The 21,268-nt window shown below is 43.4% G+C and overlaps 1 protein-coding gene across 1 annotated transcript; it reads right to left on the bottom strand.

Moving 5' to 3' along the window:
• Positions 1 to 13,046: 13,046 nt before the first annotated feature.
• On the bottom strand, positions 13,047 to 16,309 carry LOC122560985 (homeobox protein zampogna). The gene is made up of 2 exons (XM_043712228.2): positions 15,620 to 16,309; positions 13,047 to 13,681 (listed from the first exon to the last, which is right to left on the bottom strand). The coding sequence occupies exons 1-2, from the start codon at positions 15,969 to 15,971 to the stop codon at positions 13,215 to 13,217; spliced, it is 819 nt and encodes a 272-aa protein (XP_043568163.1). The 5' UTR covers positions 15,972 to 16,309; the 3' UTR covers positions 13,047 to 13,214.
• Positions 16,310 to 21,268: the final 4,959 nt, after the last annotated feature.

Below are 21,268 nucleotides of genomic sequence, written 5' to 3'. Positions count from 1 at the left end.
CTGAAGCAAAACAGAAATTGCTGGAGAAGCTCAGCAGATCTGACAGCTTCTGTGGAGAAAATACACAAACCACCTCTTGAGTTCAGAAAGATCACGGGACCCGAAACATTAACTCTGCTTTCTCTCCATAGATATTAGCCAGATCTGCCGAGTTTCTCCAACAATTTTTTTCAGTAGTGGAATCATAAGTATGTACATATTTTAAATGTTTTCATCCGGGTCAGACTTGAGTTTTCATCAAACACTGTAACTTGGAACAGCGAGATAGATATTTTAAAAATAACTGAAAGGATTGCGGATGCTGTAAATCAGAAACAAAAACGGAAATGGTTGGAAAAGCTCAGCAGATCTGGCAGCATCTGAGCAGAGAAATCAGAGTTAACGTTTCAGAACCTTCCTTAGATAACCCTGCTAAAATGCTGGCTTGGTCATTGGCCAATTATTGGTGGCGTTCATGAATGAATGAGTTTGCCCCTTGCCCTCTCTGGACGCACAACACAGCTCAGTTGGACCAGTTTCCTGGGAGCAACGGCTGAGGGTGTTTTTAACATAAAACCTGACTTTGGCCTCCATAGAATGGCGTTACCTTCACTGTTGAGAGAATACACGCGTTGAGTCAGCCTGAGCTTTAATTAAGCGATCATCTGTTTAACACGGAGCTGGGTGACAAATATTCGCTACATTTCTCCTCGATGTTCAGAGATGTGCCGTGGGCACTACCCTCCAGCTCGAATAACAGTTGAAGACTTTCACCTGGGATTTGGATGAGATTCTAATAAAGTTCACGCAATCCACTCGCATGTCCTCACCCACGCACTCTCTCCCACCCAACAGCCTCAAACCCGCGGACGCTGCTTAAAGCATTTTCGCTTCTCCTGCTTGTATGTTTTTTTTCATTCCTTTCAGTCATTGTTCGTTTCCTCCTCGGTTTATTTCTGAGGTGATGTAACCTGACTATTTATTGACATGAGCAGTTTCAGTGCACAGTGGGTTCAATAATAAATGTGATAACTCAGTGGATCTCAGATTGTCCGCAAATAGAAAAAGAAAACTGATCTGATATGGACTTGGGGAGGGGGGGGGGGGGGGGGTCTGGCCAAAACTGCATAGATTATCATTCAATTCCATGGATGAATTTAACCCAGTTACGTTTAATATCGCAACTTAATGTAATTATTATTTCTACTTAATATTTCTACACGTGCACGCACTTGGTTAAAATTAATTTTCAGACGATTGCCTGTTACAATACCAAATAAATGTGTACCTATGTCAATTGTTTTACGTAGAAGTGGATTATCTGAGAACATGTAGAATCTGGGATGTATTCTAAATGCAGGCCTGTTTATACATGCATTGTTTTAATCGATAAATGTTAAAACAGAAGCTAAGGGCAGAAAACGTGCGTGCAATAATTCGCTTACTATGCAATGAGCCATCAGATTTCACTGGCGCTAAAACCTGCATTTGTGTAGCGCCCTTTCTTATGTGTTAATGATTGAAAGCGGTTCGCGCACTTAATCGCTACTTGGACGGAGAACCTCGGATGCCTGGGAAATATGGACACCTTGGGCTGAAATAATCTCCAGAGAGATTTGGAGGATGGAGTGCTTGCGTGGGCCTGGGGTTCGGGGTGAGTGGGGTAGACTTTGTATGCAAAGTGTGTATTAATGTCTTCAATGGGTTGCCATATCATACAATATACGTTCAAATTAACCCACACATCACACGTGTGTACACGCGTACCTCACAAACACAACGCTATATATTTCTTCATATACGTACGTACCCAGAATCAGACTTCTCTCACACGTCGTGTACGAATAAACTTGTTCATTCGTTCAGGGGATATAGCTATTGCTGGCAAACCATTACTAAATTGTACTGACCAGGTGGTGAGTGACTGAGTGATTTCTTAGGGCTTTTTCAGAGAGCTGTTAAGAATCAACTATATTGCTGTGGGTCTGGAGTCACTTACAGACAAGGATGGCAGATTTCCTTCCCAAAAGATTTTTCGAGTTTCTTCATCTCAGAGGGAATTACGCGTGGGAATGGATTTGAAGTATTTTCAAATGAGAAAGGTTTCTAAATAAATATAGGCATGGGCTTCAGTGAAATTTGATGAGGCTTCACTGCACAGCAAACCCATGAGAAACGAGGGACTTTATGACAAACAGTTGTTTCTCAGTCGCCATTGCCGTACTAACTATATTTTGCTGCAATTTAATTTAAACTCCCCAGCTATCGTAGTGGTGCTTGAGTTCATGCATCCAATGCATTGTCCCGACCTCTGGATTTTAGACCAACAACAGAATTCCATGATACCATTACTTCACCCATACGTTCCCCCACCCCACCTCAACTCACACTAATATCCAAGTATGTTCTACAAAGTGGGATGCATGAACATAGAATCATAGAGTACAGAGAGTGCCTTCGGCCCACTGAGTCTGTACTGTCAAAAATGCTCTACAGCCTGCACTTGTCCCGTTTTCCCGCACTGGACCCATACTTATGACAATGTTATGACAAATCAAGTGCTCATCCAAGTACTTTTGAAACGTTGTGAGGGCTCCCGTCTCAACTTCCCTCCCAGGCAGTGCATTCCAGACCCTTGCCACCCTCTGGGCAAAACACTTCAGATACACAGATAAAGCACAATCTCACATTCCAACATTTGGATCAACACTTTATTGGGTCTACTATATTATAATTGTTTTCGATTATCCCACATCATGTTGTGTCGACCCCGCCCCCATCCCGTCTGTAGTTCAATTTTATGAGTCAACTTTAGAAGCGATTATTAATATTTACTTGGGCCTTCCAGTCTTTCTTACTGCATTGTTTTAAACATGAATTATCTGTTATTGTAAATCTAATTACAAAAGATAACAGTGGAAATGGTGGAGGCTGTTGCACTTACAACATTAAAGGACATCAGGGTTGGTATAATAGAGGGATATGGGCCAAATGCTGACAAATGGGACTAGAATAGTTTAAGATATCTGGTCGGTATTGGCGAGTTGGACCCAAGGGCCTGTTTCTGTGCTGTGTAGCTGTATGACTTTAATATCCTGATGATTGGTCATCGATGCTTTATGGTTCATGCCACTTCTCTCTCTCCCACAGAAGCTGGAGTATCGACTGAGAGTTTCTGCTATTGCACCAATAGCGATTCTTTCCACGGTTTTTTTTTGCCAGATCGTAAATGAAATTGGAAGGAAAAAAACATGTTGTGCAACATAATTTCTATCTTTTAAAAATAAATACCCATAGTCACTAATTACTCAGCAAGCATAAACTCCGAGGATCAAAAATAAATAGATTCCACCTTCCTCAGAGGTTATCCGTGTTAAAACTCGACTATGTGTAAATTTACCTCTAAGTAATGGAGGTAGATGATGTATAGTGTCCTAAATTAGAGTGGTTCGGTTAATGGATACATGGGTGGACACGGACAAATGAGCACAGATAAATCGACAGAAAGCTACACACGGACAGATAGCGACTTTATTTTAGTAAGGGACATTTATTTGGATGATTGGAAAGGACTTGATATTGGAACAAATCAAACAAACAATTACGGATGCTGGAAATCTGAAACAAACAGTAAACTTAAGGGGCCTGGAAGCATCTGTGGAGAGAGAGAGAGAGAAAGGGAAAGAGAGAAAGAAAAGACAGTAAATATTTCGAGTCCAGTGACCCTTCTTCAGAGTGAGAATGGGGGAGTTTCCCGCCTCGCCAGAAATTCGCCCAGGCCTGGTACTGTTAAACTCACAATCCTCCAACTTACCAGTGGAGCGGACTATTTCAGTCTAAATATCCAATCATTTATAACCCCACGGTGGATTTTAGAGCCCCAAAATTTTGGGGTTCGTTCAGCTGGGCGGGGTAATTTATATTGCGTTTTGTCACACTAAGTAATAAGGAATTCCATTTGTTTGATATAATGCCATGTACCAGCAAACGTACTTGGTGAGCGGTTTCATCGAATTGGCTGCTCTGAATCAAGGCATTTCACTTCCCAACTCTGAATACCAGCTAAAGAAATCCAGGTGGATGTATAATATCAGATTTTTTCCCCTTATACAACTGCTTATGTTCTCTTTGAGCTGCGCGGAAAATATGCAAAAATGCACACTCTCTTTTCAGAAATACTATTTTATAATAAAAACGAAACCAAGGCGACAACAGAATACCGTGTGCTTAATATTCGGGGATAAAGCCAGCACTGTTTTCTCTGAGAGAGTGAACGAGACACCGGTGCTCGTCCGGGTAACTTGTGCGATTTAATCTGCGTGTGTATCAGTAGTTTAGATTAGATGTATAACACGCACTTTTAATTTCAATCTTCTGCCCCCTTCGGTACAGTCTGCCTTATTTGGCAATTAAAATAAGGAGGATACATCCGTCAAGGTTCGGGATTCAGCTCTGGAGTGCGGCTCTGCAAATGAGTGAAACCTTTATAAAGATCTCTTTAAAAAAATACTGACCGAATGAGCCTTTACTGTAACATTGGCTAATAACGCGGCGATTTCATACCAGCTAACGTTCTCTCCGTCAATTTAAAAGTAAAGGTTTATAAGGGTCGTCGCTTCTCAAATTTCTTCTGTTCCTCCTAAAACTCCAACTATCACGGCCTGCACCCTTTCCTGCCTGTACAAGTCAATGTTTGATCTGTCTTTGACAGAAACCCAACTTCACAGCTCCCCCATTCTACCCTTGCATCTCCCTCCCCTTAACTCCCAAGTCGCATTTGCACAGCCTACAGTGTGCGCAGTTTGATGTTTCTTAAACTACCGCGACTTGCTGCAGGCACGATCTTTTTAAAAAAAATATAGAACACTTAAATTTGCATTTGAGCCAAGAAATGTTTTCAATGTCCTTGCTATTTCACAATGGGACCCCTGGCTCTATCGTTCTCAGTCCCCAAGAACAAAACCAGCTGTCCTTGTTTACTTAAGAGTTAATTTCATTTCGAAAGAGTGGGTGGGCATTTAATAGTAGAAAACAAGTCGTTAAGCACTGCGCCTTCACACACACACAAGGGCAGCGGGAAATTACATTAACAGCGACAATCTACGGGAATATTTCCTCAAAATTTTATTGTCAGTTATTAGGATAGTCATTTGCCCATATGACTCAGTATTGTGAAGTGATGAGCGAGAATAATAAGATGGTCAATTGTAATTATACCTTTGCTTGGTTGACCTAAGTGATAATTATTGTCAATGGGGCATCAGCCATAACATGACTATGGAGCTTCCAGGTTTTTGGCTCAAAGTCAATCCAGTTTGCACACTGATGTTCTTTAGAGAATATCTGGATCTATAAGTGACTCCAGTGCCCACGTCAAAAAAAAGCAAAGAATTGCGGAAGTCAGAAACAAAAATGGTTGTTGGAACAAAAAACTCAACAGGTCTGACAGCATTTGTAGAAGGAAAGCAAAAATTAAAGTTTCGGGTCTGGTTCCCTCAACCTGACTGACTCTCAACTGTTCTCTGAAATCCTCTCAAAATGCTACAAAATGGTCAGGGAGTTGGTCCACCATTATCTCTCTCGGATAATCAAGGGTGTGCAATAAATTCTAAATTGTATCCATTTCCCATGGTTAAAGTCACAATTCTCTCCCTTCAATGGGGAGACCGTGGGGCAAAATATGCTCAAATACCGTCTCTTATTTAACTAGACTCACCGAGACTTAAAACTAATTCCAGCTGATTATTAATAAATTACTGTGTGTGTTAATAAATTACTGCTTTCCCCCTCCCAAACATCAAGGAAAACCAATTTAACTCCATCTCTTACCATGATGAATTATTAGTTTGATCTCTGGCACCATGTCTGGGAGCTTTCTTTTCTGATATCGATAACAATTTAATTGTTTCATGTCGTTATCTAAGCCAGTATGCAGCTCAATAAATAATTCTGAAGAGTTTATCACGCAAAATGTGGTGCGGTATATTGCTGAGTAATTCGAGCAAACACAGTGTACACGGCACAGAGTTTGGCTGTAGGGAAACGTCTGGGGCGGATATAAGTTGTAGATATTAGGAAACCTGTTGTTTCAATTCTATTCACAAACTGAAGTCGTTCCATCCTGAACCAGTTGATATAAAGGGATGTCAGGGCTTTAGGAATACAGAGTGGAATTACTAACTCAGTATATCAAGGATAGTGGAGGGCGCTTGTAGCGTTGTAGTAATTTCCTACCTCTGAGCCAGGAGACCTGGGTTTAAGTCCCACTCGCTCCCGAGGTGTGTCACAGCATCGCTGAACAGGTTGATTATCTATAAAGCATGTGCGGATGGTACGTTTTTCATGTGCTCGTTAACCTCTATGTACCCATGCGGTAACATAGTGACAATGACACTAGACGAGTAATCAAGAGCCCAGGCTAATGCTCTGGTGGTTGGTTCAAATCTCACCATGATAGATGGTTTAAATTTTGGACTAAGAAGCTAGTTTAGTGATGACCATATACCACTGGTTCATGAACAATCTCCAGGGAAAGAAATCTGCCCACATGTGACTTCAGGATCACTGCAATGTGGTTGACCCTTAACAACTGGGGTAGAGAAAAAAAAACTAGCGAACTTTGGTGGTCTGTATTACCCTTAACGGGCTTCACAAATAAATTAATCCATTGGAAGACACGGCTGATCTACTGATGGTGAATAATAGATGAAAAGATTCCACGGGTGATTTGGTGACTGGGGAAAAGAAGTTGTGTGTAAGATTACTTCTGGATATAAGGAAAAAATATGAACTTCGTTCATGCTTGAGAGGTGCGTGATAGTTTGTTTCCATTATATACCGGAGAAAAAGAATGTTTCAGTTTTGTTTTAAGGTAGGTAAAAACAAGGACTGCAGATGCTGGAGTCTAGATTAAAGTGGTGCTGGAAAAGCACAGCAGGTCAGGCAGCATCCGAGGAGCAGGAAAATCGACGTTTCGGGCAAAAGCCCTTCATCAGGTAACGCAGTTTTGTTTTAACTCTGGTGGTTGTAATTGAAGGAGATTTTTCCCCAAACCGACTTGTTCGGAGACATTATATCATATCGCTGCGGCAGGTGGAACATTTGAACCGGGAACTCTGACTCAGAGGTAGGGACTGTACCACCAGATTCCCAGTAATTCGTCAAGATGCTGCCTATATCGGAATGCAGCGTAGCACCTGAGTAAGACGGCGCGTTGACAAATACCCAGCAGTCATCAGCTGTGGAATAATTTAAAGTTGGCTGCGTGGTTCTCTTTATTGTATCCTTCCAGAGATGGGAACCTGCCGTGTGTCCTGTCCAGTTTCAATCTTGGATCTGCAGTTTGCCGTCATGCCAGCCACATAGCTAGCTGCTAGGGCTACTTTGTGTACAGCAGTTGGATATTTCATTCTCCAACTCCAGTATCGCACTAACGCGAAGGGCACTCAGGAAAATGGGACCACCTGCCCATTGAGACAGACAGCCCTGAGAGCAGCTGAAACAAATTCCAACGCTGTGGCACAGAATAACCTGTTAATAGTTATCGAAAAGCAAAAAAAAAGTCACGGTGATTTGGTGGTGTGGTAGTGGTTCGGTTGTGTGTGCTTAGAAGGTAACCTGTTTGGATCTCAGAGAAACCTTGTAGCTCAAAGGGACTTTGATGTTGCGGTGTAGTGGTAATATCCCTACCTCTTGTCCCGGAGGCCCAGGTTCAAGCCCCACCTGGTTCAGCGGCGTGATATAACATCTCTGAACAAGTTGATGAGGGATAATATCTCAAAAACCCGCGCCTGGGAAGGCAATAACATTATCTACACTAGTAATCTAGACAGGACAAAAGTGAGGACTGCAGATGCTGGAAACCAGAGTTTAGATCAAAGTGGTGCTGGAAAAGCATGGCAGGTCAGGCAGCATCCGAGGAGCAGGAAAATCGACGTTTCGGGCAAAAGCCCTTCTAGCAATCTAGACACCCGAGCTAATGTCGAGGGGAACCAGGAGGTTCGAATACCGCCATGGCAAAAGATTAAAAATTGAATTGAATAAAAACCCAGAATTAAGAGTTTAATGACGATGAAGCAATTGCTGGAAAAATCCGTCAGTGTCCTTCAAGTCCCTACATGTAATTCCAAACCAGAGCATTGTGGTTAACTCAACCCAATTAGGGATGGGCAATACATGATCACCTGGTCAGTGATGCCCACACCTTGTGAATGAATTTTAAGAAGTCTCAACAATATAGGAAAGCAAGGTTCGATTCTTTGTGTATATTTGGTTTTGACCCAATCCCAAACGCGGCATCGAATTTTAGAAATAATAAAGCGAGGGGGTTTGTGGAGTATCTCCAAACACCTGACTGAATGAGGAGCCTAAATTGTGCCTGGCTATTCGGTTGCCTGCTCCCAACGTCCGGTCTCTCTGAGACAGGAGGCCGATCAAAGCCACAGATGAACGTTTGGGGAATTATTCAAGTGTATGATGAATAAATGACTCAGAGGGAACCAATAACGCCGAGGCATGATCAGCAAATGTCAGGAGGGAAGGCAGCCTCTGTGGAGACAGAAGCTACCTGTATTGCAAGACAAAGCTTTTCACTGTGCACGTGACAATAAATTCAATTCAATAAATTTAATTCAACTATTGTAAAAGCCAGACCCCAAATTTCCAGCGCGTCCTTCAAGGAATAATCTGGTTTCTCAAATGTGGCGATTTGAACAGGAACATTATTAAACAGGGCCACAGACTCGCTCCTGGTCACTGAGTATCATTTTCTGATGTGAGCTTTAACGAGTAACTTCTTAATTAATTGGAAAATCATATACTGGCCTAATTATGATCGACATAATCTGCTCAGTGCGAGGGTCAGCGCCAAAATAATTTTGTTCATTTCTATTGCAAACCGTGTTGTTAAATTTGCCATAAGCATTTAAAACATATATATGAAATTCTAACTAGCCAGTGGAGAACAGTAAAAAATAAAAATCGAAAGAACTGCGGATGCTGCAAATCAGAAACAAAAGTTGCTGGAAAAGCATCTGTGAGAATTGTACAGGGCAGTGCCAAAGCGTCATTTTATCACGGAGTTTCGACTATAGCTTGTATTATGATATGAAGCGGATTATATGCAGATTGCTGTAGTTGTGGATGGCCTCGGTGGGAATAGAACAAGTGGATTAGTGAAGAACAGAGAGAGTAGAGGGAAGAGAGGGGTGAAAATAAGGAGACAGGGTCAGTGAAGGAGAGAGAAGACGGGAAGAGAGATAAAGATCCAGTGAAGGAGCTAAGCAGAGAGGGGTTCGGTGAAGGAGAAGAAAGCAGATAGGGTCAATGAAGGAGAGAAAAAGAAAGGGGAGAGAGTAAGAATAAAGCCACAGGATCGGTGAAGGACAGAAAGAAACAGAGAGGGGATCGGCGAAGGAGAGAAATATAAGGAGCGTCAGCGAAAGGTAGAAAGCGAGAGAAAGGAGAGAGGAGTGGGGAAAAGCGACAGAGTTAGTGAAGGAGGGGAGGGAAGAACAAACAGGGAGGTCCCGGATACGGGGTGGGAGAAGGAAGAGAGATGGAGTAGGGGTAGACATTGGAATAGGTATATAACACAAGTTATATAGAGATGGAGGAAGAGACAGGACATGCATTTGTAGAGCTGGATTAGTGGTGCTGGAAAAGCACAGCAGTTCAGGCAGCATTCAAGGAACTTCGAAATCAGCGCCTGCTTATAATGCCTAAAAAGCTTCAGTAACTAGTGAAACTGGTTCTTGGAGGCCTCTGAAGAAGGCCTCATGCCCGAAACGTCGATTCTCCTGCTCCTTGGATGCTGCCTGACCTGCTGCGCTTTTCCAGCAACACATTTCCAGCTCTGATCTCCAGCATCTGCAGTCCTCACTTTCTCCTTGGAAGCCAAGGGTCCAGTTGGAAACTCAGGGACCTGTCGGATGTTGTAAGGTGCTCAGACATATCCCTGGGAGATAAAGAGACAGTCACTTCTACGCGAGGCCAAACTAAACTTTGATACTCCTTGAGGTTATAGGTGAGAATCCCCGATATTGGGCCGCCCGGAAACTGCAGGAGAGTTGCTGCCTTTTGAACAGAAACGCTGACCCTCCTGAAATTTGATTTTCTCTTGCCATTGACGGCCAAAGGCTGAAATGCTCTGTTCGGCACGTTAAAGTTTACTGTTTGTTACTCCCGATATTCGGCCAAAGCAAATCACGGCTCAAAGCCTCTGTTTCTATGGGATTGTTAAGTTCCAGTTCTAACGAATACCCTTATTTTATTTACACGCATTGGGCTAGACTGATGTTATAAGGTTGAAATCCAATCCTAGTTCTAAACTCTGACTAACAATTCCCGTCAAATCATTTACCTCTCTTGAGGCGCCGACGGCTCTGTACTTAGCAATATCCACATGGCGCTCTAACACAGGAGAAAAACATTCAGTTCCAACTATTAAAAGGGAATCAGGCAAATACTTGATGGAAAAAATGATACAGGGGAGGAGCGAGGATTTATATGTAACATCGACAGGGCGCACACAGTCTCGATATACCGAACAGTGTCTTGCTGTGCTGTACAGTTCTATCACGAGCATTTTGTATGAGGATGAGGGAGAGAATATTACCCACTGCGTTATTCACAGAGACATAGAAACCACTGAGAATACTGTCACTGGACATCGGTAAAGTCCAGTTGAACCCCCATGTCTTCTGAAAAGGTGAGATGGTTAAACACACATCTCTCATTAAAGGGAATGTTTATTCCTCGTTGAACAATTTAAATCGAAGAAATAATTGCGTATGTCTTAGCGTCCCCGTTACTCTGCAGATAATGCTTAGTTTCCCCTCTTCTTAAAAATGCTAAAACTGTCCAGTCACCGGATTGCTTTGAATGTGGAATTGGGCAGTTGAATCCCTGCAGTGTGGGAGCAGGTTACATTGAGTCCTCGCCTCTCCGAAAACCATGCCCACCAAACCCCTGAAAAGCCCATGGCCAATCCAGCTGACCCTGTACATCTTTGGATTCTGGAAGGAAACCCACGCAGACGCGGGGAGAATGTGCAAACTCCACACAGACAGTTGCTTGAATGTGAAATCGAACCCGGTTCCCTGAGGCAGCAGTGCTAACCACTGAGCCACCATGCTGCCTAAGCGTTGCTGTAGAAGTATTTCTAGCAAGTCTTATTGCTATCAGACAATGACATATCTGACGGATGGTCGTTATACTGGTGGCCCTGTTAGCAAGCCTGAATTTTGTCTCCCAGGAGTGAGGTAAGACCATAAAAAACAGGAAGCAAAAACCGAAAAAAGAACACCGGATGCTGTAAATCAGAAACAAAAGAAGAGTTTTTCCAGCAATTTCTGCATTTGCCATAAGAAATGGGGACAGGGGCACGCCGTTCGGCCCCTCCAATCTGCTCCGTCATTCAATACGGCCTGACCCGACATCCCTGATCTACACTTTCCGACGGGTTTCCCCCTTGATTCCCCAACAATGACCTACCCCAATTCCGTGCGTCCCCGATTATTTATCTTAAAACTCTTCAAACCTTGCGAAGACTGATTGTACAGCTTTGTAACGTTGCTGAGGTGGAGGAGCCGTGACCCTCCTGGAGTGGAGTGCCCCACAGAGCGGGACAGAATGGGGAAGCAGACAGGACGAATCTGGAATTAAATAGCGCAGGTGTTTAACCTTAATTTCCATACCACTTTGCATTTGAATAAGGCTGGATAATGTTTTTTTTTAAAAGATAACTCGACATCATAATTTGTTTTTCACGCTTCAGGGAATCTTTCTAATGGACAGTTCGGTCAATAAGGAATAACAGTCCAGAACCTTGCAATTAAAATATTTCTCTAAAATTCACAGGGGATTAAAAATCAATATACAAAAAAGCAGGGGAGGGATTGACTCTTTTTAATATAAATATGAAGTGATATATCAATCTATTAGTGATTAATTCTGTTACATAGGACGGCAGGAGTAACCGCTTGATCAAATTCGCTGGGCACAGAATTATGCCTTTAAAAAATAACTGCTGATTCCGGGAACTTATTTAATGGTCTTTAAAATTTCCAAGATCATAAACCATCGTTATTTGCTTCACTGATGTGCACTTGTAGACAGCGAGGTGAGATCGATACGACCGGGCCAATACAACAGTGTGTAGCTGGATATCAACATATCGTTCTTTATAAGATCAAGGTACAGCCAATGAGACCACTCACTCTCTGTATTCATTGTAGAGAAAGCAATTATGCAGACTTTTGAAAGATATGGACATCCTTTTACCTTCGGGTCATATCAAGCTATTTTAAAACTAAGTTGATGTTTTCCACATCAACATTGCTTTAACAAAATCAAATCTTTGCCAGAACCGGGCTAGAAATATATTTTAATTGTGCAAACATTAAAACCTACAGCAAATATATTCAGAACTGTTTTATTTTTAAAATGGACAAGTCTATAAAATGAGCTAGAAAGCTGTGAGCGATTAAGAAATCAAGCATTACAACATAATATAGAGACGAACAGACTTTGTTGCCATTTTAGCGACAGGGCGCCCTTTGAAAGTCTTGGTTCTACAACAATTGAAGTTTGGATGCTAATGTTAAATACTTATATATACTCTAACATTCCGTTCATAGTTGTTACTTACAGAAAGAAGTGCAAACAAAAATACACCTTCCGGACGGTTGGTTTTTGAAAACGAAACCATTCTTTAATAAAACCACACGCCTCCCATTTATTTTCTAATGTAGAAAAAGAACAAAAGTCAAATGTTCGTCAGAAATAGCGCCTCAAAACTCTCCAGGAAAGTTTGGATCTTCTCATTGTTTTATTTTTGACTTTTAAAAATGTGCCACTGGGCAGTTGTACAACCAGTAAGATTAGTGAATCAACCGATTACAATCAACTAGCAACCAGTTTTAAACTGGCGTGGACGAGCTATGTTCTTATCCCAGTGTGAAATCGCACTAGGGGTCTCAGAGCAACCCCACCCCACCCCAACCCTCCAAAATAAAGTACGAATTATTCGGAGGAAAGCACCTTTGGCATTGTAAAAATTTTTTGTCCCAAATACTGAAGAAAACAGCGAGTATCCTCTGTGCTTATGTCAGTGCAATCACACTGATTGGTAACTGATTGCAGACCAACTGCAAGGGTTAACCTGCTGGTGCACTTTATGTTGAATTTTTTGTGTTATTTTCGATTGCCATTCTGATCTCGCCCTGCTTGGCTGTTCAATGAGTTCCTCCACAGAGTGGGATGAGGTTCGGAGGCCAAGCTGGGAGACAGTACATGTAGGGATAGTATTGATAGGTCTGGTATAGCGAGAGTAAATGTGGACTCGCTAACTCGTCCGGGCTGTACTGCCTCTGATTATCTCGAACCAGAACCCTCACGGCGACTTTCTTGGCGGCCGTGGGCGCGGAATTAACGACCAGCTCAGCCGCCATCTGCCTCTTCTTGGTCTTGTATCTTCTGTTCTGAAACCAGATTTTGACCTGGGTTTCTGTGAGTTTGAGGGCGGCCGCTAAGTCTGCCCTCTCGGGGCCTGAGAGATATCGCTGGTGGTTAAACCTTCTCTCCAGCTCGAACACCTGAGCGTGGGAGAACGCGGCTCGGGAACGTTTCTTCCCGGACCTGCTCGGCTGGTCAGCTTTGTCCGGTTTATCCTCATCATCTGTACCGCCTTGACGGTCACCATCTGAAAGCAAAATTGTACAGAGCGGAGTGAAAACATTGATCGGGGTTGGTGTTGGTGTTGGTGGTGGGGTATGGGTGCGGGAATCCGTTCTGGTTACACTCCGAAAGAACTGTTCGAAATCACAGACAGCAACAGAAATTGCTCGATAAGCTCAGCAGGTCTGGCGGCATCTGTGGAGAGAAATCGGGTTCACTCGACCCCGAAACGTTAACTCTTCATTTCTCTCCACGGATGCTGACAGACCGGCTGAGCTTTTCCAGCAATTTCCGTTCTTGTTGCACTTCTGAGTTGCTGCGCCCGTCTGATTTAGATTTGGGTCAGGTTAGAACATATAGAACTTAGAACATTACAGCGCAGTACAGGCTCTTCGGCCCTCGTTGTTGCGCTGACCTGTCATACCAATCTGAAGCCCATCTAACCTACGCTATTCCATGTACGTCCATATCCTTGTCCAATGACGACTTAAATGTACTTAAAGTTGGCGAATCTACTACCGTTGCAGGCAAAGCATTCCATACCCTTTCTACTCTCTGAGTAAAGAAGGTTGTTAAACCTTTTCCAAAATCTGATTTACATTTCTCCGGAGAGACTTTGACTAGTTGTCCCCACCCCCAGCTTTTATAGAAAACTCAAATTTCCTGGGAATTGGGAAAAGTGAGTTGAAATGGGAGTCACTATGAAACCGATAGTTTAACGGATAAATGCAATTTTCAAGAGTAACACTCCCCCCCCCCCCCCCGCCCCCCCAGCATGTGAATTCATCCACCACAGGAATGATCAGTGAACGAATAGAATTTTGACAGTTCATCTTATGCAAGTTATAATTCAAATTGAGATAGACAAAGACACCCCTGGGTTAAACATCTCTCCGAGGGAACGGAATCCTGATCTCGCTGCGTTCTACAATTCTAACGATTTAAAGACAGTTTTACGCCCGGCTCATTCTCGGTTTAAAGCGGTTCAGCACACAGCATCGTAGCGCCGCCCCTACGGGATTTCAGTTCAGCCTTACGCGCACGCCGATTCCTCTTGCACATTCGGAGATTAACTCATTTCGCAAAAATAGGGACCCAGCCCCGCCTGAGATTCCACAAAAGCTGGGGTGCAATTTTCTTTTTGTGTTTTTTTTGGTCCAAGTTTTGTCACTTCTGCTTTCGGAAGGTGCAGAAAGAACCTCGGTGCTGTAATATTGACAAGTATCTCTGTGGAAAATGTGCTTTGACTACACACTGGGTCTGTAGACACCTCTCAATGGAATATCTGTACTAAAATGATTTAAAATGTACCGGATAATGTCTGAAAATCACTCGTTTCATATTTAAGTGTAGAACGCAGACGTGCTGGGGTTTAAGATTCAGAACCAGGAAGTGTATGAACAAACAAATCTATAAAATCTCCAAGTGGACAATAGCAATATTTTTAAAACTCAGTCATTTTCATGGCGATTGTTGGTATTTAGTGCAAAAAATACATCCAAATTATCTTTACAATGTTCACATCTACCTCGTAAAACGCGTGTTTGTGAGGGCTGGTAGACACAAGATTGAATTTCATGGTCATTACTGCAATTTTAAAAATTTAGAAGTTTTAAAGTCTAGATTGATTTTACAACCTCCAGCGAGCGAGGACACCAGGGGGTTTGTTTCCCGTTGTCAGTTTTAGGAATTAACACCCGCCAGCAAGAATTTAAAATCGACGACGAACTTTAGTTGAATAAAGAAATAACAATTAAGAAACCTCAAAGGGAATACAGTCAACATATCCTAAACAGACTCCAAGAAATTGCACCCATTTCATTGTCAGCAGTTGAGCAATTGATTTGTCAAACCGAGTGTCATTTCTGATACGCTGATTTCTGCCGTGCATTTTCTGAAATTTGATTTTAGACGAGGCGTTTCCGAACGTTGAAACAGCCCCTCTTGAGGAGGCACAGCTTACCTCTGTCGAATTTTTCGGCGCTGTTTTCCCAGCTGTTCGCTTCTCCCGACTCCTCGTTCAGCGACTCCGCGTCCAGATGTCCCCGTTCGTTATTCCTGGGCCCCGGCTCTCCTTCGGTAGCGGGCTGCCGGTGCTGCTCCTGCACCGAGCCGCTGGTTAAAGCATCTTTCCCCCGGTCCTGGTCGATTCTGAGGACGATCAGTGGGGTGGGTCTCTCCCCTTCGCCTTTACTCGGGGGACAAGGCGGGTGGATGTCGGTTTTAAGGGTGTTCTGAGTAAGGCGAGCGTCAGTCCCCCGGGTGAGGATGTCCTGGATAGTAAAAGGTGTCAAAGAGCCGCCTTGAACGGTCATCTTTTTATTATTGTTACGTGTGTGTATGCGTGAATAGAGACGAATCCAAACCCCCTTTCTCCCCAGTTCAGTGAGAACGCTTTCCAGGATCACAGATCCTCTCTACTGTTCCTTTTGCCCAGTTCACCACTAACAGCGAAGCTCCGCACATCCGCCTGGTCTTTTTTCCTTTCTGACTCTGAAAGAAATCTATCGAGCGCCTCAGTCCACGTCCTGGTGTCAGGTATTCAATCCGAGCGAGGGAAGGTAGGTATGGCCGAGTGTGATGGGGTGTCGGGGGGGAGATGGGGATGTAATTGGGTGTGAGGGTTAATGCTCGAAACCCGTGAAACCTTCACTCCGCCAGCCCCAAGGGATTACATTTTCTGCAACTTTATTTACATCGTTTATTGACAGACGGGATTGGGCGATGGTGATTGGACACTTGCTGGCACGCCTCTCCGCCCCCTCGCCCCCTACTCCGTTGTGATTGGTCCATTGGTTTTTTTGGCGAGGTGATCGATTGACAGCAGGAGGAGCTATAAACAGCCGTCTACCCCCCCCCCCACCCCACACACACTCCCACTCTCTCAGAGCAAGGTCCGGTTTAAACACTTCCTTTCACCCAGGCTCGAGTTCCCTTGCCGTGCAGCTGCAGCCCCGATTACCACTGCACGTTCCTGCACCTCATTTATTTAGGGAAGAAAATCTGCCATCCTTCACCCTATATGTGACTCCAGACCCTCAGCAATGTGGTCGACTCTTAGCTACCCTCTGCAATGAGTCCCCCAAGCCGCTCACCTCAAGGGTAACATATAAACATAGAATATCGGGGCGAGCGTAGGTCATTCGGCCCTCTCAATCGTTCTAGCCATTCAATATGATCATGCATGGTCACCTTAACATCCTAATCCCACCCCACCACCCCCACCCCATATATCGTAATCCCTTTAGCTAGAACAGATATAACTATCTCCTTCTTGAAATCAATGTTTTGGCCTAGACCAGTTCCTGTTGGTACTGAATTCCCCTCTCACCACTCTCTGGGTGAAGAAATTTCTCCTCATCTCAGTCATAGAGTCAGAGAGGTGTACAGCACGAAAACAGACCATTCGGCCTAACTCGTCCATGCCGACCAGATATCCTAAATTAATCCAGCCCCATTTGCCAGCATTTGGCCCACATCTCTCTATACCTTTCCTATTCATATATCCATCGAGACGCCTTTTAAATTTTGTAATTGTACCAGCCTCCACCATTTCCTCTGGCAGATCATTCCTAAAAGGTTCACACCTTATTATAATCCCTGGTTCTGGACTCCCTCACCATTGGGAATATCCCCCTGCATCCAACCTCGAATTTATAGTTTTTTATGAGATTCTCCCCCTCTGAACTCCAGTAAATATAATCCTAACCGACTCAATCTCTCCACATACCCAGTATGGCAATTATGACCACAGACACTAAAGTAAAAACCAAAGGAAACTGCGTGGATGCTGTAAATCAGATACAAAAGTAGAAGTTGCTGGAAAAGCTCAGCAGGTCTGGCAGCATCAGTGCAGAGAAATCAGAGTTAATATTTCGGGGTGAGTGACCCTTCCTCAGAACACCTGGAGAGAAAGCAGAATGAATTTTCTGAAGAAGGCTGACTGCACTCCAAACATTAACTCGTTCTCTCTCCACAGACACGGCCAAGGCCTTCTGAGATTCTCCTGCTGTTTTTATTTGTTATTACTTCGGAATGGCAGGTTGTATAAAATAGGCGCTGCTGCTGCATAAAAATATAAAATAGGCACTGCTGCTGCTGCATAAAAAGTTTTTTTTGGACCTGTTTACTGCAGTTTCTATAACCGGACTAGAATCGCACTTTTTAATATCCTCACTGGGTATTTTTTTCACAACTTTATTAGAATTAGCGTGTCTGTTCGCTTCATCGTTGACCACTGACACCAGCCGCAGACAGGAAAATGGCGCACAAACTAATCCTGATTTTATTGAATGCTGGGGGATAGTTTCGAAAGGCCGAATGGCTTCATCCTCGGGGGTCCTGTACTCCGAAACCCCTCCACTTACAGGAGGTAAGCTCAGATGGCCAGTTCCGCCGACTCTTCATTCGTGAACTCACGGTCTGATTGAACTTTACAGAATCCTGGGAGGCCTGGATAGACTGGACACTGAGGGAATTTGATTCCACTAGGAGGAGTAGACTAGGAACAAGCACACAGCCTCAGAGCGGAGGGATGACCTTTTCAGAACTGAGTTAGGGAGAAAGTTCTTTAACCAGAGGGTGGTTAATCTGTGGAATTCATTGCTACAGAAGGCTTTGGAGTATTGAGTGTATTTAAGGCAGAGACAGATAGGTTTTGGATTGGTAAGGGGATCAAAGGTTATGGGGAAAAGGCAGGAGAATGGGTTTGAGAAACATACCGGCCATGTACGAATGATGGAACAGACCCAATGGGCCGAATGGTCCAAGCCTGCTCCTATATCGTATGGTTTCATAAACGAAGAAAACAGCACGTAATTATTTAGAGAGTTAACATTTTTCAAATGGCTTTACATTATTGAGTGATCATTGTTGATAATGCAGAGCTCAAATAGCTACCTATGTTCTAAAAACAGTTACCGATTTTTTTTAATGTAAAGCAGTGGGAAAGGATTGGTCACTGTCCACAAGGTTCCTGTCCATAGACGTTCAGCTGACAAACCAGGATGTGGCAGGGCGTGGTCCACTAACCTAACAGAACATTCAGCACACAGCACACGTCTCTTATACATGCCTTCTCTGACTCGCAGTCTTTGCCGATGGCTGTCATAGATCGAAGCAACTCAGGGGAAAAGAAGGTAACCGGGCCGAAATTCCTCGCAATGAGACAGTGAATAACATGTGCCACAGATCCGAACTCGCTCCCATTGGAATATGATGAGGAAGTGCTAGTGTTGGACTGGGGTGGACAAAGTCCAACAGGTAACCTGGTGTTGTGTGATTTTTAACTGTGCCCATTAGGTTAGGCTGCGCTGTTTCTCAAGAAATCTCCGAGATTCTCCCCAAAATCTGCCGTATCCAAACCTTGGGGATCAAACTTGTTTTTGTGCATTCTGCTTAACATCATTAGAGGGACACTTCAAACCTCAACTGGATTTTTTTTTTCTCTGCTCTCTGAACACGTCGGTGTCAAACTACCCTCAATTACAACAATCGGAAGTCCCTTAAAAGTTGTATGTGAAATATGCTGTATCAAATGCTAAACTGTGCAACGTGGGGACAGGGAGGAGGAGGAGGCTATTTGGCCTTCAGTCCTGCTCAACCATTCAACAGGATCATGGCTGATCCCCTATCTCAATGTCATATTCTTGTTTTCTCCCCACGCTCTTTGATGTCTTAAAATCTAAAAAAAAATCTGCTTCTCTCTTGAATATATTCAGTGATTTAGCCTCCACAGCCTTCTTTGCTAGAGAATTCCACAGGTTCACTGCCCTTAAGATTAAAGAAATCTTTCCTCATCTTAGTCCTCTGGCAAGCATATCCATTCTTAGGTAGGGAGATCAATATTGCAGGCGTGGTCTCACCAAGACCATACAATAAGACATCTCCATTTGTAAACTTAAATTTTATTGCAAATGAAGGCTAATATAACATTTGCCTTCCTAATTACTTGCTGCCTACTTTTGTTGACTGATGTACACCCAGATTTCCCAATATATCACCACTTGGATGTAGGTTTGCTCACTGAGCTGCAAGGTTCATTTCCAGACATTTCATTACCCTACTAGATAACATCTTCAGTGGGCCTCAGGTGAAGCAATGCTGAAAAATCCTGCTTTCTATTTATATGTTTGGGTTTCTTTGGGTTGGTGAAGTCACTTCCTGTTCCTTTTCTCAGGGGGTGATAGATAAGGTCTAACTTGATGTGTTTGTAGGAATTCTCGTGCATGTCTTTGTTTGGCTTGTCCTAGGATGGATGTGTTGTCCCAGTCGAAGTGGTGTCCTTCCTCATCCATATGTGAGGATACTAGTGAAAGTGGGTCATGTCTTTTTGTGGCTAGTTAGTGTTCATGTATCCTGGTGGCTAGCCAGGAAGTGACGTCACCAAGCCAAAGAAACCCAAACATATAAATAGAAAGCAGGAATTTTCAGCATTGCTTCACCTGAGGCCCACTGAAGATGTTACCTAATAGGGTAATGAAACGCCTGGAAATGAAGTGAGTAAACCTACATCCAAAACCTCAACCTAAGCTACAAATCTTCTCAATATTCACTAATATCACCATTTAAATAATGCTCTTCTTTTCAGTTTTCACACTGAAGTGTATAACTTCACATTTAGCCATGTTGTATTGCCAGTACAATTGCAACATTTAAATGGCGTCTGGGTGGGTATATGAATACGAAGGGTTTGAGAAGGATATGGGCGGGATGCTGGCGGGTGGGACTAGATTGGGTTGGGATATCTGGTCGGCATGGACAAGGAGGAGAAGGCCAAATAGCCTCCTCCTCCTCCCTGTCTCCACGTTGCACAGTTTAGCATTTGATACAGCATATTTCAATACAACTTTTAAGGGACTTCCGATTGTTGTAATTGAGGGTAGTTTGACACCGACGTGTTCAGAGAGCAGAGAAAAAAAAATCCAGTTGAGGTTTGAAGTGTCCCTCTAATGATGTTAGGCAGAATGCACAAAAACAAGTTTGATCCCCAAGGTTTGGATACGGCAAGGATCTGTTTCGGTGCTGTACATCTCTATGACTCTATGACTCTAATTACCATGTATTTGCCCACTCATTCAACCTGTCTAAATCATATTGAAACCACCTTACCTCTGTTATGGACCAGACCAAATCCCCTCAAAATATGTTAAGGAGATAACGTAGACCATAACATTTTCTTATTTTAAAGGTCAGTGTATGGTGTTGCATCCCAGATGCAATTCAATTTGTCAAACTAGGAGAAAGTGAGGACTGCAGATGCTGGAGATCAGAGTCAAAGCGCATGGCGCTAGAAAAGCACAGCAGGTCAGGTAGCATCCAAGGTACAACAGAATTGACATTTTGGGCATAAGCTCTTCACACTACAGTTAAATATAGACAAAATAAAAATAAAATAAAAGAATTGGCTTAACTGTTACTCCGCCCTCAGACCCCACCCCTCCAATTGTAACAAGGACAGAACCCCCCTGGTGCTCACCTTCCACCCTACCAACCTTCACATAAACCAAATCATCCGCCGACATTTCTGCCACGTCCAAACAGACCCCACCACCAGGGATATATTTCCCTCCCCACCCCTTTCCGCCTTCCACAAAGACCGTTTCCTCTGTGA

Source organism: Chiloscyllium plagiosum, unplaced genomic scaffold, assembly GCF_037043375.1.
Source record: "Chiloscyllium plagiosum isolate Xiang-an unplaced genomic scaffold, Cpla_swu_hap1 HiC_scaffold_22, whole genome shotgun sequence".
NCBI classification, from domain to species: domain Eukaryota; kingdom Metazoa; phylum Chordata; class Chondrichthyes; order Orectolobiformes; family Hemiscylliidae; genus Chiloscyllium; species Chiloscyllium plagiosum.
This window is presented reverse-complemented; position numbering and strand designations above follow the sequence as displayed.

Coding starts and splice junctions, on each gene's coding strand:
- LOC122560985 (XM_043712228.2), bottom strand. CDS start 15,971: ATGACCGTTCAAGGCGGCTCTTTGACACCTTTTACTATCCAGGACATC. Junction 13,682..15,619: donor CGCCGAAAAATTCGACAGAG/GTAAGCTGTGCC, acceptor TTTTGCTTTCAG/ATGGTGACCGTCAAGGCGGT.